This window comes from Leptonotus elevatus, chromosome 15 (assembly GCF_054856555.1).
Source record: "Leptonotus elevatus isolate MCC_2025b chromosome 15, RoL_Lele_1.0, whole genome shotgun sequence".
Classification (NCBI taxonomy): Eukaryota; Metazoa; Chordata; class Actinopteri; order Syngnathiformes; family Syngnathidae; genus Leptonotus; species Leptonotus elevatus.
Window position 1 is genome coordinate 16,363,735 of NC_141253.1, and position 16,213 is coordinate 16,379,947.

General features: G+C 37.3%; 1 protein-coding gene across 1 annotated transcript; it reads left to right on the forward strand.

Moving 5' to 3' along the window:
* The first annotated feature begins 4,600 nt into the window (after window positions 1–4,600).
* On the forward strand, window positions 4,601–7,627 carry LOC147162165 (uncharacterized). Its single transcript, XM_086097512.1, has 2 exons — window positions 4,601–5,025; window positions 6,953–7,627. The coding sequence occupies exons 1-2, from the start codon at window positions 4,787–4,789 to the stop codon at window positions 7,059–7,061; spliced, it is 348 nt and encodes a 115-aa protein (XP_085953638.1). The 5' UTR covers window positions 4,601–4,786; the 3' UTR covers window positions 7,062–7,627.
* The last annotated feature ends 8,586 nt before the right edge of the window (window positions 7,628–16,213 follow it).

The window sequence follows — 16,213 nt, forward strand, 5'->3', positions numbered from 1 at the left end:
ATTTTTACTTAATTTGTATTAACATTGTAATATTTTGATGCTGTCAAGTACTTAATGTTCTATGGAACCACTCCTGTCAGTTCTGCTCATTTCAAAGGACTTTGGGACCTTAGTTGAACATGTCTTCCTGTTACATCCCAAGAAGAAGAAAACATTCTTTATTCGACCCCCAAAACACCCCCAACCCCATCCCAATTCTCCATCATGACTATAAATACAGTAATATGTTGTCTCTTAAAGTGTAATAATTACACCTTTACATAATATTGTATCTAGGGAGGGGGGCAAGTACAGATACCAGGTATCAGTCTTATTTAAAGATAACGGTACTCAGGCTGCCGATACCAGCCACTGATACTTCAGACAAACAAAACCTGACAGCAAGAAGATGGTGAGCGCATCAATGAAACATGATCTCTGTCAGAAAGTAAGGTATTTCTTCACAAATGTTTGTTATTGTGTTAAATTACATTTTATATATCATTATTCTACACTATCTAGTAGTATCAGTACTTGGTGAGTGAGTACTCAAAAAGCAAATACCCGTACTGGTATTGGACTGGAGAAAAAAAGCGAAAATGCCTAATTGTGTCCTTAAAGGAAACAAAATAAGAAACAAGAAAATATTGATCAATAAGTGACTTAAAACTATCATCATATTGTCATTGGTGTTATGTTTATAAACAAAAATTTTACAAATGTAATGTAGACAAGTGTTGAAACAAAAAACAAAAATGAAAAACACAGTGAATAGGCCCCATTGCTCTTCATTGCATACATTCTTAATGTTTTGAATCCTGGTTCTGGTAAGTTAATGCTATTTATAATAATAATAATTATTATTATTATAAATGTTATCTATATAACACTTTTCATGCAGACATGTAACCCAAAGTCCTGATCAAAAAAGCAAGTTATGACATAAAATACATTACAATACATCAAATTTAGAAATAAATGTGATCAAATTTGAGACGCATTCCATCTTGAATCCTAAATTAAAAAGATTCATCTATAAACTCTTCTTAAAAATCTATGTGTGTGTGTTTTTTTAATTAAATAGTTTGTGTGTAAAATTTTTTGATTTTTCAATGTTCATTTTTAAAACTCACTAGTAATTTTAATAATGTACAAAAAAAGATGTCCTACCACATCAACATGCTTTTTTTTTTTTACAGTTGTTCCATCCGTTCCATTGTAAAGCGTCTTTGAGTGTCTAATTAGATAGAAAAGCGCTATATAAATCTGATGCATTATTATTAGTAGTAGAAATAATCACTAATTATATTACATAGGTCGCGCTGCGCCTTACATGAGGCTGACATGTTTCACCGCCATCTTTCTGCTACGGATACACGTAGAAGACGTTTGTGATGTATTAATTGGTGGCAGGCTTGCAAAGTGTGGTCTCTCTGAGGCACCGTAGTACATGTGCTTCAAAAATGCACACGCTACAAACGAAGGCCGTTGCATTCTATTAGTTCACCACTAGATGGCAAAAAATTTGACACACTGTCCCTTTCAGAAAACGGTGTTCATTCTACAGTTAGAAATTAATTTTAATTGTTTTTTTTTAGAACTATGAGTAAATACACAACCTACGCATTGATCTTGTGAACCGGCCTGTGTTTCTTACAAATGTAAGCCAACACTTTCACATGGTGTGCGCATAATTAGGTTGGCATATTTCTCAGGTTTATGCTATTGACGACTCGTGGGATCTTCTGTTGGAAGTGCAATGATGGGCTGTGGTTAGGCTGGCAGATTTTGCCTGGGGCTTAAAGCTGCACCTCTCCCACAGATGAAAACAAAAAATACGTTTCCTGAAACTAATTGTTTCCCAGGAGGAGTTTAGAGGCATTTTCTTGGAAAACCCTGCAGCTGTCTGTAAACTTTGGCCAACAAATTGCAGCAAAAAAAAGCACTGTGAATATGCCCATTTGATGAGGAGGATAAGGCAACGCTTTGATGGGAAATGCAATTCTTTCTATGCAGCATACCACGATATAGTGACCTATTTTAATGGTTTTCTACTCATTTCCATTCACATTTTTGATAAATGTGTAAGAGTTGTCTCAAAATTCAAGCATGTGCACAACTATGTACATGGCAAAGCGCGACTGAGAGCTGAATCTATCAAAGATGGCATGCGCCAGACTGTGCTGTGAGATGTTATCAGTCAGCAAAATGCCAACTGCAACCCTGTTGTCTCCCCTGTGAGGGATTAAAAGAAGACAGGGAATTAAGGATTTACTAGTGACAGATGAGAAGTCTACGAGGCCGTATAATCACTTACAAGGCAGTTACTAAAAAAAAAAAAAAACTTTTTTTTTTTATTAACTTTGTTTAATATGGTCAATACAGATAATTAAATAAATGGGTGACCACCATCCATCGATCCTCGGTAGCAAGTACAAGCAAAGCAAAAGCAAATAAAGTGAAAATGCTTAGATGTCAAAATAATAAGGTGGGGAAAATCATTAGTTTTCTAATTAAATGTCGTCCTTTCGTGAATGTTCAAGAATAAATAAAACATTGATTTGTCTGCTGGTATTTGTCTAATTCAAGACAAAAACATTGGTGTTGAACAGAATACCAGCACCTTAGGAATAGCATTAGCTACAAAAGTAGCGTCTTATTTCAAGATAGAAGATGAGTTTAGACTAAAGTATAATTTATTTGCTAGATCTTTATTTGTTTGGTTGTTTTTATAATTTTGTGTGTTTGCCTTTGTCTTTGCTACATTGTGGGGCTCATACACGCGTGTTTTTCCAGGTTTAACTACCATTGTGGGGACCGACTTGAAATTGTGGGGACATTTTGGTGGTCCCCACAAATTCAGACCTCTTTTTGAGGGTCAAGACTTGGTTTAGAGTTTAGGTTTGAATTGTGTTATGGTTGAGGTTAGGGCAAGGAATGGGGGTAGGCAATAATTTTTGATGGTTAGGGTTAGGGGAAGGGGCTAGGAAATGCATTATGCCAATAAGATGTCCCCACAATGACACAAAGACAAGTGCACTGTGTTGTTCAAAAAGGTAATATTAAAGCTTTTTCTACATCATGCATGCTTCACCAATGCCCAGATGAGTACGAAGATCCCTGACTATTTAACTCTGACTGCACTTATCAGCTTTTATCTTCCCTCTATAGTAGAGTGTGCGGACCCTGCACACTCCACCGTTTCTTTGGGGAGTGGAGGGGCGGAGTTTTCTTACCTCATTTAAAGTCATGTCTTCGTTTGTCAACTGTGACTGTCGCTTTAAGATCGTATTCGCACGCGCACCATGAACGAGCCTGACACAGATGCTGCAGTTACGCTTTGGGCCAGAGGTGGCAGTTGCGAGTAAAAAAGTGACAAACTGCACAAAGATCCTTTAAGTGAACCCCCACAATCACATATTTTTAAGGGATTATTTCTTTTTTTAAATTGTTTTTTACATTCTACAGGCAAGACCAAATTCAGAGTTGCCTGCCTTGTGTGTTGTACCACCTTGTTCCGGAACATGCTGACAGGTCTACTGGAAGAGAAGCAGCCTAAATAGTAGCAAGAATGGTAGTAGTATTAGTAGAAGTAGTAGTCATAATAGTTGTTACCACAGATAGTAAGTATGAGAATTTGCAAACTAAATCCTTACCAATCAATTTCTTCACTAATGTGTTTATAAATATGTGTATTAAAAAGTTGAAGTTGAAGTTTTTTTTAGTAACAACTGCTCAAAGTTTCAAGATTCTGAGTTGATTGCAATCATTTATTTATTTATTTTTGTAAAAATCATTCCTTTGTGATAAAACAGTCGCACTTACCGTTCTCGCTTTCGGTCCGTTCATCTTCTGTACAAGAATGCATGCATTCTTTGCAACAAACCTGCACAGATCTGCAGAACTCGTCCAGAGAAAGCGTGAAAGAGATAGAGAGTGCCAGATAATTTGACTGCAGATAGACTGAAGGCAAACATGCGGAAGAGAGCACAGAGTCGCGGGGATGACCGGGGCACTGAAGTTGTAAGACATCTGACCACAATGACCTTGTGGCAGAAGAAACCCTATACCATTTGCGATGTAAAAGTAATTTTGAAACAAAGTTAAAGTACCACTGACTGTCACACCCACCTAAGTGGAGCGAAATTCATTCTCCGCATTTGACCCGTCCCCTGAGGGAGCGGTGAGCAGCAGGGGTTGCGCTCGGGAATCATTTGGTGATCTAACCCTCTAATTCTAACCTTTAATGCTGAGTATCAAGCAGGGAGACAAAAATGTGTCCTATTTTTTTAATAGTCTTTGGTATGAAGAGGAATTTAACCCACAACCTCTCAGTCTCAGGGCGGACACTCTACCACTATACCATTACTCCAAAACTGGAACTAGAGGAAAAAGAGAGGACAAAAGGACAAAAAAAAAATTGATGAGGAACAAGAGGCTGCGTTTGGCGAATTTCGAGATGTGCGCTGCCTTAAAGATGACAGCAACATTCTGCGAGAGCATCATGCTAATACTTAGCATGGAGATGAAAAGACACAGATCATAAAGACTGCATTGAAGTTGATATGCAATGACATCACCATGGTCGATCTAGAATTCTAGACCCAAAGTCATACCCCACACCACCACGCAGTACAACTGACATCCAGAGTCAACAGGTTCTTGTTCCTGAGAGTCTTCAGATGTTGCTGAGGCCAATGGTGAAGACCGATGAAAGAGTAGCCATTTGAGGGCACAACTTCATAAAGGCCTGTTTGGGATACCAGATGGGCCTTGCCATACAACTTGATCAAAGATTTGGGTCCAAATGGATGCTCGTAATAGTCGCAATCTGAGGTACAAAGCTACAAATACTGCTTCCTCAATAGCAGGAATGGAGATACTTCCAATCCAAGATACTTCTGGTACTCTTTATACAACTGTGGAAGAAACTGATGAGAAGATTGATGAAGAGGTTGTGCTTGAGGATCTATCATTTACGAGAGCCAGTGGAAGTGAAACGAGCCACGACAATCGGGTGGTCATGGAGGCCATGGAGGAAGTTGGGTAAGCAACCAATGTATGTATAAAAATACATAATTGCAATCAACTCAGAATCACGAAAAAACCCTAGTTTGATCTCTCACAAGGCCAAACGGAACATTTTAGATTTTTCGAAAATCAGTATTTACTACCTCAACTTTAAGCAGTTGTTACCAAAAAACATACAGGATTTGAACTTCAACTTTTTTAATACATTGCACTACACATATTTATAAACACATCAGTGAAGAAATTGATTGGTGAGGATTTAGTTTGCTGATCAGTCAAATATTTGATAAAATGCCCTTACTAAGAGCCAAAAAAACATGTGCCTGTGACATCTTAGCTAATTCCTGTAGCCCATCTGTTGTATTTCAGCAGACTTTCATTCGACAAAATTTTGCTTCTTTGAGCAATGTTGAATTGAATGCTTTTCTTTTACGAGTCAGTTTTACATTAAACTTCAACTGGGAGTGACAAATAAACAGCTTGAAGCAAGTGTGACATTTATTTGGAGAATTGTGAGATCATGAGAACAGACATACATAAAAGTTTAATAGGTGAAAGTGTGTTTCAGTCAAACAACAAGTTTAAATGTTTACAATTTGTGGTAATGTTAATTACATAATTTATTTTGTATTTGGTTGCTGTTTATTTTATTTTATTTTTACTGTTTTTTTCCCCATAGGTTTGGCACATTTCTTGAAACTGAAATTACATTTTCAAAATACTATGGACAAATCCTAAAACCAACTTAGAAGTGGTGCTAACTGAATGGCATTCCTCATTGCTCTCATCAAATTGCCAATGTCTTAGTACATGTCTCAATTGCCTCAGTGGATTTGTGCAAATGGTTGTGTACATTTAGCTTACAGTTAACACAATGTGCCCACATTTAGCACATTTTACAAATAAATCGATCTTGCTGATCGAAATGGATTAGTTGTTTTTTAGTCTAATGGTTGTCCTCTCCAAAACATGTCAGCAGGATTTCAGCGTGTAAGTCATAGTATGCAAAATCATCTGTTCAATTGTCAAAATGTGAATTTCCAACGTGGCCATCTCATCAGGGCCTGGTTTACAACACATCCAAGGATGCTCATAGAGCTACTACCACCATACTCTCCTTTCTGCTTGGAGGCGGAGAGTGTAGTGACTAGTGAAAGTGTTACAGTAGGTGGTTCTTCATTTACACTGTGCGCTAGATATAATTTTAGTTTACTTTATAATTTGGCTTACAAGTTATTTTGTTTCACTCTAATATGTAAGTAACTTTGTGTGAATAAAAACTGTTGCAATTTCCTTGACTGTGAGTGGAGTATGACAAACCGCAAACTTTGAAAACTGCTCTTGTAAAATAATTTTTCCCCCTCAGTTATATGTATAATTGTATTTTGTTAGCGGCACCTGCGCTGTTGTGACAAAACATCAAATCATTTTGACTTGCAGTGCTCACACAATGCCAAAGGGATGATGCATTGCGGAGGCACTGACTACTTGCATGACATAGAAATTTGATTTTGACACATAGGTGAGCTGTTTTGGGAGAGCTTTTGCAGATGATCAATGGTGTTGTGCAAAATCATCAAAGTTATTTTTGGCAAAAGCACTAAGTGAATGCAAATGAGCCAAAGCAATTGAGAAGGATCTTTGCAGTTGTGACAGTACCGACTATTTGTTTAGGAAAATAACTTGGAGTGAAGCATGTGCGACCAGTTTTGGGATAGATATGTCCTTTTGCTATTGAACTGCACAAATGTAAGTCTGTTTGGCCAAATGAGCTTGCAGTTTTGAAAAGGTCATTTCAGTTTCAAGAAATGTGCTAAACCTATGGAGAAAAATTGTAAAGATTTTTTTTTTTAAAGTCTCTCTATCACAGATTTCCACATACCACACAGGTGGATCTTGTGTGTGCGTGTTCACTGTACTTCCCTTATCTGTCTTCATTTAGTCCATTCGTGAGGAGCAGTGGGAAGTCACGGGGTACCAAATCCAAACCTTGGATCAGTAAGACTCTGGCGGACAAGTGCAGACACAAAAAGTACCCCAAGGACCCATAATTGATCTGTTGACCTTCCTGGTGTATGATTTCAGTGCTGACCGCTAACTATGTGGCCTGTGATAGATTGTAGATGGATGGCTGCTGACCGCCTTTATTCTACACTGTTTGCATGTGAAACTAAAAATAAATAAATCTGATTATCACCTTTATTTAAAAAAAATATTTGTACATGCACTGTACATGTTTAAAATACAAGTTACATAAGTGAGTGGCTTAATTTGCATTTTACACAAATCAATGTCATGTGATTTTAGCGTTTAGGCAGATGAATTGAGCAATAATATCTGATCCTTGCATGAAGATTTGTGATGGAGAGAAATGTGTTTTAAGTGATTCATGCACATCAGTGTTGTAATATGGCACAATCTAAAAATGCAGTTTATATTAAAAATCAAAACTAACACTTCATACCCTGAGTGTAAGTTGCTTTATACATTAGATGGTCAAACAAATGGCAAACTTATTGTGTAGTTCAGGTGCAAACTTATTGTGTAGTTCAGTGTGAGCATTTTAAGTTGCAGGAAGCATTGCTCACACTCTTCAGTCTCAAAATCTAAACTTCATGTTCCTCAGGGCTATAAAAACAAAACAAAAAACAACCTACACCACAGCTCCTCTTTTGTAGGCTCCTGTAGCCTGTGTCGTTTACATATTCCCTGCAGCTGACATTATGCTTGTCACAAGTTCCATGGGAGTTCATACAACAATAGAACAGATACTGACTGTATATTGAACAGATGTGGACAAAATTGTTGGTACCCTTAAATTAAAGAATGAAAAAAGAAAAGCCATCAATGATCACGGTAACTTGTCATTTACATAATTCCTTCCACAGATGTCCAATAGGATTTAGATTAGTGCTCTTCAGAATAGCCCAAGTTCTTTGTTAGCCATTCTTGCATACTGTATTTTTAGCTGCTTGTTTTATGTCATTATCTTTACCACCAGTTATAGCTGAAACGAGCCTCTTCTGTTATGATCTCTGTTTTGTTTTTGTTTGTTTTTTTGGATTTGCTTTGCATTGTTTTGATCTGATTTGGTTGTTACTCAGTGTCTTCTTCATGCCTTCGTTGTGGTTAAATCTTTGTCTGCACCTGTTACCGTCCTCTCAACAGTTCCTCGCATCAATCAATCAATCAGCTCGCTCCAGCTATTATTGTCTGGTTTGGGTGTGCCTCATTGTCTCGTCGGTTTGTTTGTATTTAGGCCCCGTCCACACGAAAGCCAGTTTCAGTTTATCCTCACAAGTTTCTTACTGTTTAAGCCATTCGTCCACATGACGGCGCGGTTTCGGAGCAAGAAACTGATCACTTTTGAAACCGGGCTCTAGAGTGGAAAGATTTCAAAACGCGCCTCGTACGCGTCCGTCTGGACACCATATGCAGGATACTCCTCCAGTGATGACGTAATGGCCGCAGCTTGATGACAACGCATTGTCAGCAGATTGATGACGTTTGCGCCAATTCTCACGTGACTGCGTGCGAACCGTCAGTCTGTCAACAACAATGGCAGAAAGCGCGGAAAGCCGTGTCGTAGTCGTTTTGCACAGCCTCCTTAGCTTGCTTATGCTTTTGCAGGAAAATATTTTGCTTCTTTATTCCCATGTTCAACAAGTGGTGTTGTACTTGAATCACCCGCCATTGTCACTTCTCCTGTGTTCGTCTTTTTCATGTTGTTTTCATACATGCAAAGCCATGTTTGTTTTGTAGATTGCAATAAAGTTAGAAAAAAAGTGTTAGTTTTCTTCGCTGATTCTTCTTCTACGCTTTCCGTTAACTCCCTGTGGCTGCGCTACAGCGCCTCTCCAGACTTGGCATATACATTACAGCCGTTAAACGTCCTCAGCGTCTACTTTTGGACACACGCAAGTCTTGAAATGCTTCTGTGCGTACGAGATTTGTTTGAGGAACGAAGCCGGCTTTGCTTCCATCTGGACGGTGCCTTAGTTTACATTTTCTGATAATTTGCTTTAAGGAGCCACATAAAATGATGTGACAGGCTGGATCTGGCCCGTGGGCCTTGAGTTTGACACCTATAATTTGCCTCATAAGTGTGTTGGACCACAAACTAAAGCAGGTGTCATCAACCTTTCCTGTCAAAAGAGCTATGTTAGGCCAAATAAATCATCAAAAATCAGTTTGGAGCCGCAAAACATTTAAACATTGTGATGAATGAAGCAGTGTGTTATTGTAAGTCTAATGTACTCATTCGAGCTCATTAGAGCCGCACCATAACAGAAAAATATGCAGCATCTAATACTATGAGATTCATATTCTTCTAACTTTCATTTTCCATTTTGGAATAAAAAAAAAAAAGTTTTTTATACTTATATGGTCAATACAGATAATGAAATAAATGGGTGACCACCATCCATCGATCCTCGGTAGCAAGTACAAGCAAAGCAAAAGCAAATAAAGTGAAAATGCTTTGATGTCAAAATGTTCAATAAGGTGGGGAAAATCATTAGTTTTCTAATTAAATGTAGTCCTTTCGTGAATGTTCAAGAATAAATAAAACATTGATTTGTCTGCTGGTATTTGTCTAATTCAACACAAAAACATTTGTGTTGAACAGAATACCAGCACCTTAGGAATAGCATTAGCTACAAAAGTAGCGTCTTATTTCAAGATAGAAGATGAGTTTAGACTAAAGTATAATCTGCCAGATCTTTATTTGTTTGGTTGTTTTTATAATTTTGTGTGTTTGCCTTTGTCTTTGCTACATTGTGGGGCTCATACACGCGTGTTTTTCCAGGTTTAACTACCATTGTGGGGACCGACTTGAAATTGTGGGGACATTTTGGTGGTCCCCACAAATTCAGACCTCTTTTTGAGGGTCAAGACTTGGTTTAGAGTTTAGGTTTGAATTGTGTTATGGTTGAGGTTAGGGCAAGGAATGGGGGTAGGCAATCATTTTTGATGGTTAGAGTTAGGGGAAGGGGCTAGGAAATGCATTATGCCAATGAGATGTCCCCACAATGATACAAAGACAAGTGCATTGTGTTGTTTAAAAAGGTAATATTAAAGCTTTTTCTACATAATGCATGCTTCACCAATGCCCAGATGAGTACGAAGATCCCTGACTGTTTAACTCTGACTGCATTTATCAGCTTTTATCTTCCCTCTATAGTAAAAAACAATTTTCATACTTAATTTTTCATAAATGTTTAGACTTTTATGCCTTTCTGTTAAATTTCTGACATTGTTGCCAATTTTATGAACATATAATAATAATATAATTTTCTGCCTCTCTTACCTTTGCTTGCTTTTTTTTTTTTTTCATGGATACATTACCTTTTTGGACATTTTATGGTCACTTTTTGGACATTTTTAGGTATTTAAAAAAAAACTTTTTCATCTACATTCCGTCTCTTTTTCTGACATCTTAAAATTTCTGACTTTCTGAAAATTATCCATTTTTCGTTAGAAGAATGTGTAATCTAAAAAATGAAAATGAATGTGTAAAAAAATTAATAAATCATCTTCTATTTTTTTTGGGGGGGGGGGGGGTCCACTGGGAGCCACAGGTGAGGGACTAAAGAACCACATGATGCAGACCTGAACTAAAGCAATACCTGATGTTCTTTCTACAAATGTCAGCAAATTTGTATTTATTATTTCTCTTATTTATAAGTTTATCCATCATTCTTTCTTTAATCTGGAACACGTGTACGTATGTTAACAGTAAAATTAGCATGGTCAGTGAGCAACGTTTAAAGAATCTTGTGACATAGAAAGTCACGCACGCTCACTCCACTGTGAAATGACTGAGAGAGGATTGGTTGTTGGTGTGCTGCAGAGGTGTGTCACATAGAGTGACAGGTGTTATGGTGGGAAACGACAGACGTGGCGGGTCTGAAGAGCCCATGTGAAGAGCAAAAAGTGCATGAATACCATATGGTGTAAATGGTGTACAATTACAACATCATGTGAGTGCATGACAAGCAAAAACAACCAAAATGCTGTATTTGCCAAACAAAAATTATATTTGAGCTCAAAATATATTTTTTGCCTTCACCCAAGCCAAACATTTCACTGACTGTAATTGTTTTCAAATCCCCATGGTAACCACAACACACAAACAGCTCATTTCCATCATTACTGGACTGCTTTAAGTTATGAAGAGTCTTTGCTTTCGTATTTTTGCACTGTGTGGCTATTTAAAATAAAACAGAGCAAACAACAAAGGCTTCGTTATTGCTTGAGAACTGGAAATTTATGAACGAACACATCCATCATATTTAACATCAGCTCGTTTTTAGAAACCAACGCTGTTTAATGCAAATGAGTCAGCCATCATCCCACCTCATGTACTGCTGGGCCACTTGTGAGTCTGGCCTTCGTTACTATGACCACCGGGTGTGGTTAATGTATGCAGTGTGTTAGTTCTCATTACCTCATCAAAAAATGGAGTGCCTTTAAAGACAATAAAAGCATTTGAACTATTGAGGCAGCAGCACATAAACTACATGCGATGCATGGACACATCACCAAAGATATGTTGGCTAAACGGGCACTTAAGTGACCCGAATTTTTGTATGTCTTTTTAAGTTGAAAATTGTGTGTGAGTGACCAATTTCACTGTGACACAAAAGACCGACATTTGTCAAAGCAAACACTTCATCCTTGAGAAGCCTGTTATGGAATGGGTGGCTTTTTTTTCTTTTCCCAAAATCACTTTGCTCTGGCATTTTTGTGTCTGGTTTGACATTTATGTCCTAGTTGGCAGAGTGAGGACAACAAAGACGAATGAGAATTTTTTCATGGCAGGCTTACATATGTAATCTAAACAAGGTTTCTTACACTTGTATGTAAAATATATAAATCATAAACTGCGTTGTCACTGCAGAAAATAAGTAAAATGATATTCCAAGCTTCGTTATGGTTCGAGTCCAAAAATTCTGATTTGCTTGACACTTTTCCACACCCACTTTTTTACTATCTGAAAATATATTTTTGACTAATTTATTTCAATTAAATTTCCAGCATTTGCCCTAACGGAGGGCTAACGTCACAAACTATAAGAGTGGTCTTTTCTCAGCTAAACGACGGCAGTGAGGAGTGTAAAGTGCAGGTCATTTTGGTAGAGCTTGGGGCGCAGTGATGTAAAAATGTACTTTTAACGCACTTTAAACACCGGGGTGATTCATGATTGATGTTGAGCCTATCCCTAGACAGTCTGCAGCTGCTAGCAAAGATAGAGTCACATAGAGTGTCTGTGTGTGTGCTTCTCTCTGCATAGGAAAGCAAAATGTGTTATGACTGCCCATCCGTAGCGGCTCTGTGCTGTGTGATTGCCAGTAAGAACACCCACACGCATGCACACATACACACATGCGGTGGGGCTGTTCTTTAGAAGAGATGTTTTTATTTTCAATAGGGGTGTCAAAATTAGTGCATTAATTTTGAGTTAATTTAAAGTTCCTTTAAAGCTACTTTTTTTTCTTTCAATGGCCGATTCATGACCGCCCCTTACTTGGAAAGCCTGTACTGGGGGAATTCCAGTCGCAACACAGCAGACACATCCACGTAACAATTTTGCAGTAATAAATATAATAATAATGCATATATTTGTGGAGACTGGGGTTAAGTTGTGTTTTACAATTTTAAAAATGTGAAGAAGTTCACAAGTTACTTCAGGTTAAAGATGAGATAGCTCTTAAGAAAAGAAAAATGCAATGATCTATCACCGTCTTACAAATGCAATTATGCCATCTAGTGGCAAAAAAATTACCTCAACACTTTTTTTTACAGTACAGTACAACTTTTTAATTTTAACTCAATTTAGTTTGTTTTTTTATGAAATGCATGTATCAATGACTAAAAGATGCAGCCATATTTCTATTAGTTGAACCTTTTTTCCCACTTTTATGTAAACATGAGTATGAAAACTTGGAAAAAAATATTTTATTTTACATTTTGTTGTACATTTAGAACAGTTATAAAATTTGCGATTAATCGTGAGTTAACTAATGAAGTCATGAGATTAATAACGATTTAAAACAAATTTAAAAAGATAATCGCCTGACACATCAAATGAAATCATTACATAATGCTGGCGGCGGGCCGAAAATTCATAAGTCACAATTTGGTAAATTTATTTGTATACTTTTGGTCAGTTCACATGTGTGAGTGTAAGTGTTGAAAATGTCTTGCTCTTTTTGATGATGTCATGTTAGTGGTTGAACAAACATGCAATTTTTGGGGTGTCCTGAAAGTGACCATTTTGGAGTTACAAGATTTTGGCCCGACACCAGCGATAAGATCGTAACTAGATTGATGATTTATGACAAAGCAAAACTTCGGGCTCAATACCATGACGTGAAACAATTCAAACACTCAGTAGTAGTAAATGGTGAACCAGCTAGCATAATCTGTGGTCTTGTCACTTAAGTATAGGCTTTAATGCATTTAATCTGTTGTGAATGCAAGAATATTTGACAGTTGAGCCGTAAACATGAAGCTAACAGCTCCCCTGTTTATGGACCATTTAACTTCCATTCGTTGAATACTGATGACTTGGTTAAGCACTGTCATACACAGTTAATCCTATTAGGTGAATGCTATAAGCCTTGTTAAGCGTTCAGAATGATTACAGCTTGATTACAGCTTGACATGAAATGTTTTAATTAAATTGGGAGTAGGTACCCGAGAAAATCATTCTGTTTAATTAAAGTGACTTAGGAAATATTGAACAGTATAGTACTGTACAGTATAGTTCAATCGCTTCTAACCTCTAGTAGCATGTGATTGCTATACTAAAATCCAAATGAGAGAGTAATAGAAATACTAGTTCAACCCAAAATTAGCAGATGTTATTTTCAGGATGAAACTATAAATGGTCCATTCCAAGTTATCACGGAATGTATTTTTCATTACCCTCTCTATGTTTTCCTTTCTTATCATTCATTCATTCATTCATGCTCCTCTTTTGCAGTAGTCATATTATTGTTACAATTGAGGGGGTTGCAATATGTGCCAGTTATGTTATGTTGGAGACAATCACACACAAAGGAACTTTGCTAAGGACATACAGTTTACAAAATGAGCAACATCAAACCGCCTCTAACGTTTGGAAAAACAATAATTAAAACATTATCTACTGCTCAACACGCAACTGTCATCAGTCTTTCTTAAGTAATGACAACATGAAAGCTATTTCAGAGAAAATGATGAGATTCATTGAATCAGGCAAAAAACTAATTTTTCCCTATATTTGCAAAATTGCCATCTGTGCGTTTTTATTGTTTACCATAAAAAGAAGAAAAGAGCAAAACAACACAAATCTCTTGGAAAGCAGAAGAGAAAACAGAGAAAAACCTGATTACATTAACTGATAAGCCTCCTTTGAAAGTACTGTATGTAGGGTACAGTATTTCCTGTGAAAATGCACTTGGCTTATCTTAACTGTCTGGGAGGTTGCCTTGCCTTGCTTACAATTCTGCTGCGTCACTTTGGAGGTAGAGTGCAATAATGTGTGATTCCACTCTGCTCGACTTTAACCTTATCTGCTCCTTATTGATTCATTCACATACACTATAATTTTTTTAATTTTTTATGTGTCACCCACTAAAATCTTAGTGAGAATGTCTGAAAAGAGAATAACTTCCTTGCTGAAAGCAGATGGTCATCACCAGGAGCAGTCTTACAAAATCATTCATTGCAGGTTCATAAAGCAGAGAATATCTAAATTGTGCCTTAGAATGAAACTGTCCAAAGACAATGTCATAAAATCAAGCCTAGCAGAGAAGTAGATGTGATGTCTGACGATACGTAGTCGGATCAGAGTAGTGGCTAATAGTGATTAGCGAGAGTGGCTGACATCTAGTTCGTCACAGATGTCCCATCTCGTCTTCATCTCTTTCAGGCTTGATTTTTATAACATTGTCTTGGTGATTGTCTGTAAATATATCAGTCTAGAAAGGCTTACAAAATCTTTTGCAAAGCTTCAGAACTCCAGCGAACCATGGAGAGGACATGTAACCATAGTGAACCTTTCTTTTCATTTCATTCATTTTTCATCTTCACAGGAGTGGCCTGCCCACCAAAATTACTCCAAGATCACAGCAAAAACTTGTCCAGTAAGTCACAAAGGCCTCCAACATCTAAGGAGCTTCCTTAGTTGAAGACGCTTTTTCAACTACTAGAAAACAAAATCGGAATCCCCGAGACTTTTGAGAGAGTATTCTATGGACAGACCTGTCGAAAATTTAAATTGTTGTGGTAAAAGTAACAAAGCATTCCATACACAGACATCAGACATGGCTGTGGTATTGTGATGGTCTGGGGCTGTCTTCTTACTTCAGGACCTGGGCGTCTTGCTTTGATGGATGGAACCCTAAATTCTATTACACTCTAGTGGGTTGACATCTGAATGGATAAAAAAAAAAAAAAAGGTAGGTTTTGGAATGGCCTAGTTAAGTACAGGACTTGATTCCAATTGAGATGCATCACCTTAAAAAGGTCGTTCATGCTTGAAAAAACCTCAAATGTTGCTGAAGAAAAAAAATAATTCAAAGAAGAGTGGGACAAAATGTCTCTACAGTCGATGTGTAAGACTCATTGCCAGTTAAAGACAATGCTTGATTTCAGTTGTGATGCTGAGGGTGGCGCAATTAGTTATGTTTTAGAGGTAATTACTTTTTTTCACACAGGAGCAGAGAATTTTTGTTTCCCATTTAAAAAACAAAATATGCTTGTATATGTTTTTATTTTTTTGTTTGACACTTACTGGTTGATTGAAGATACAGTAGCACTTTTATGATGTGTTACCAGCCACTAAACTGTGAGCTCTTTAAGACCTTTGCTGTCTCGACTGATAAAAAGCATTGTTACCCAATTTGTACCACTTACTTATTTAGAACCCCAGAAAATCAATTCAATGTCATAAATTATAATTTAATCTGTCATCCTCCCGCCTGAATATTATCTCCGGTTTGTGGCCTCTTTACATTACCTGCCCTTCATAAATTGAGTTAGCATCGGGGTCCTTGAGAGATTATTTATCTAGCTTTAGCCTAAAGCTGCAATGTGGTGATGAGTTCAGGCGCTCGGGTTATCAATCATGAAAACAACACTGACAATATTTACTGCTAAGGGGACTGCTGTACTCAGCAATGGTTTGTAAAGATGAGACAGATGTAAAACACAT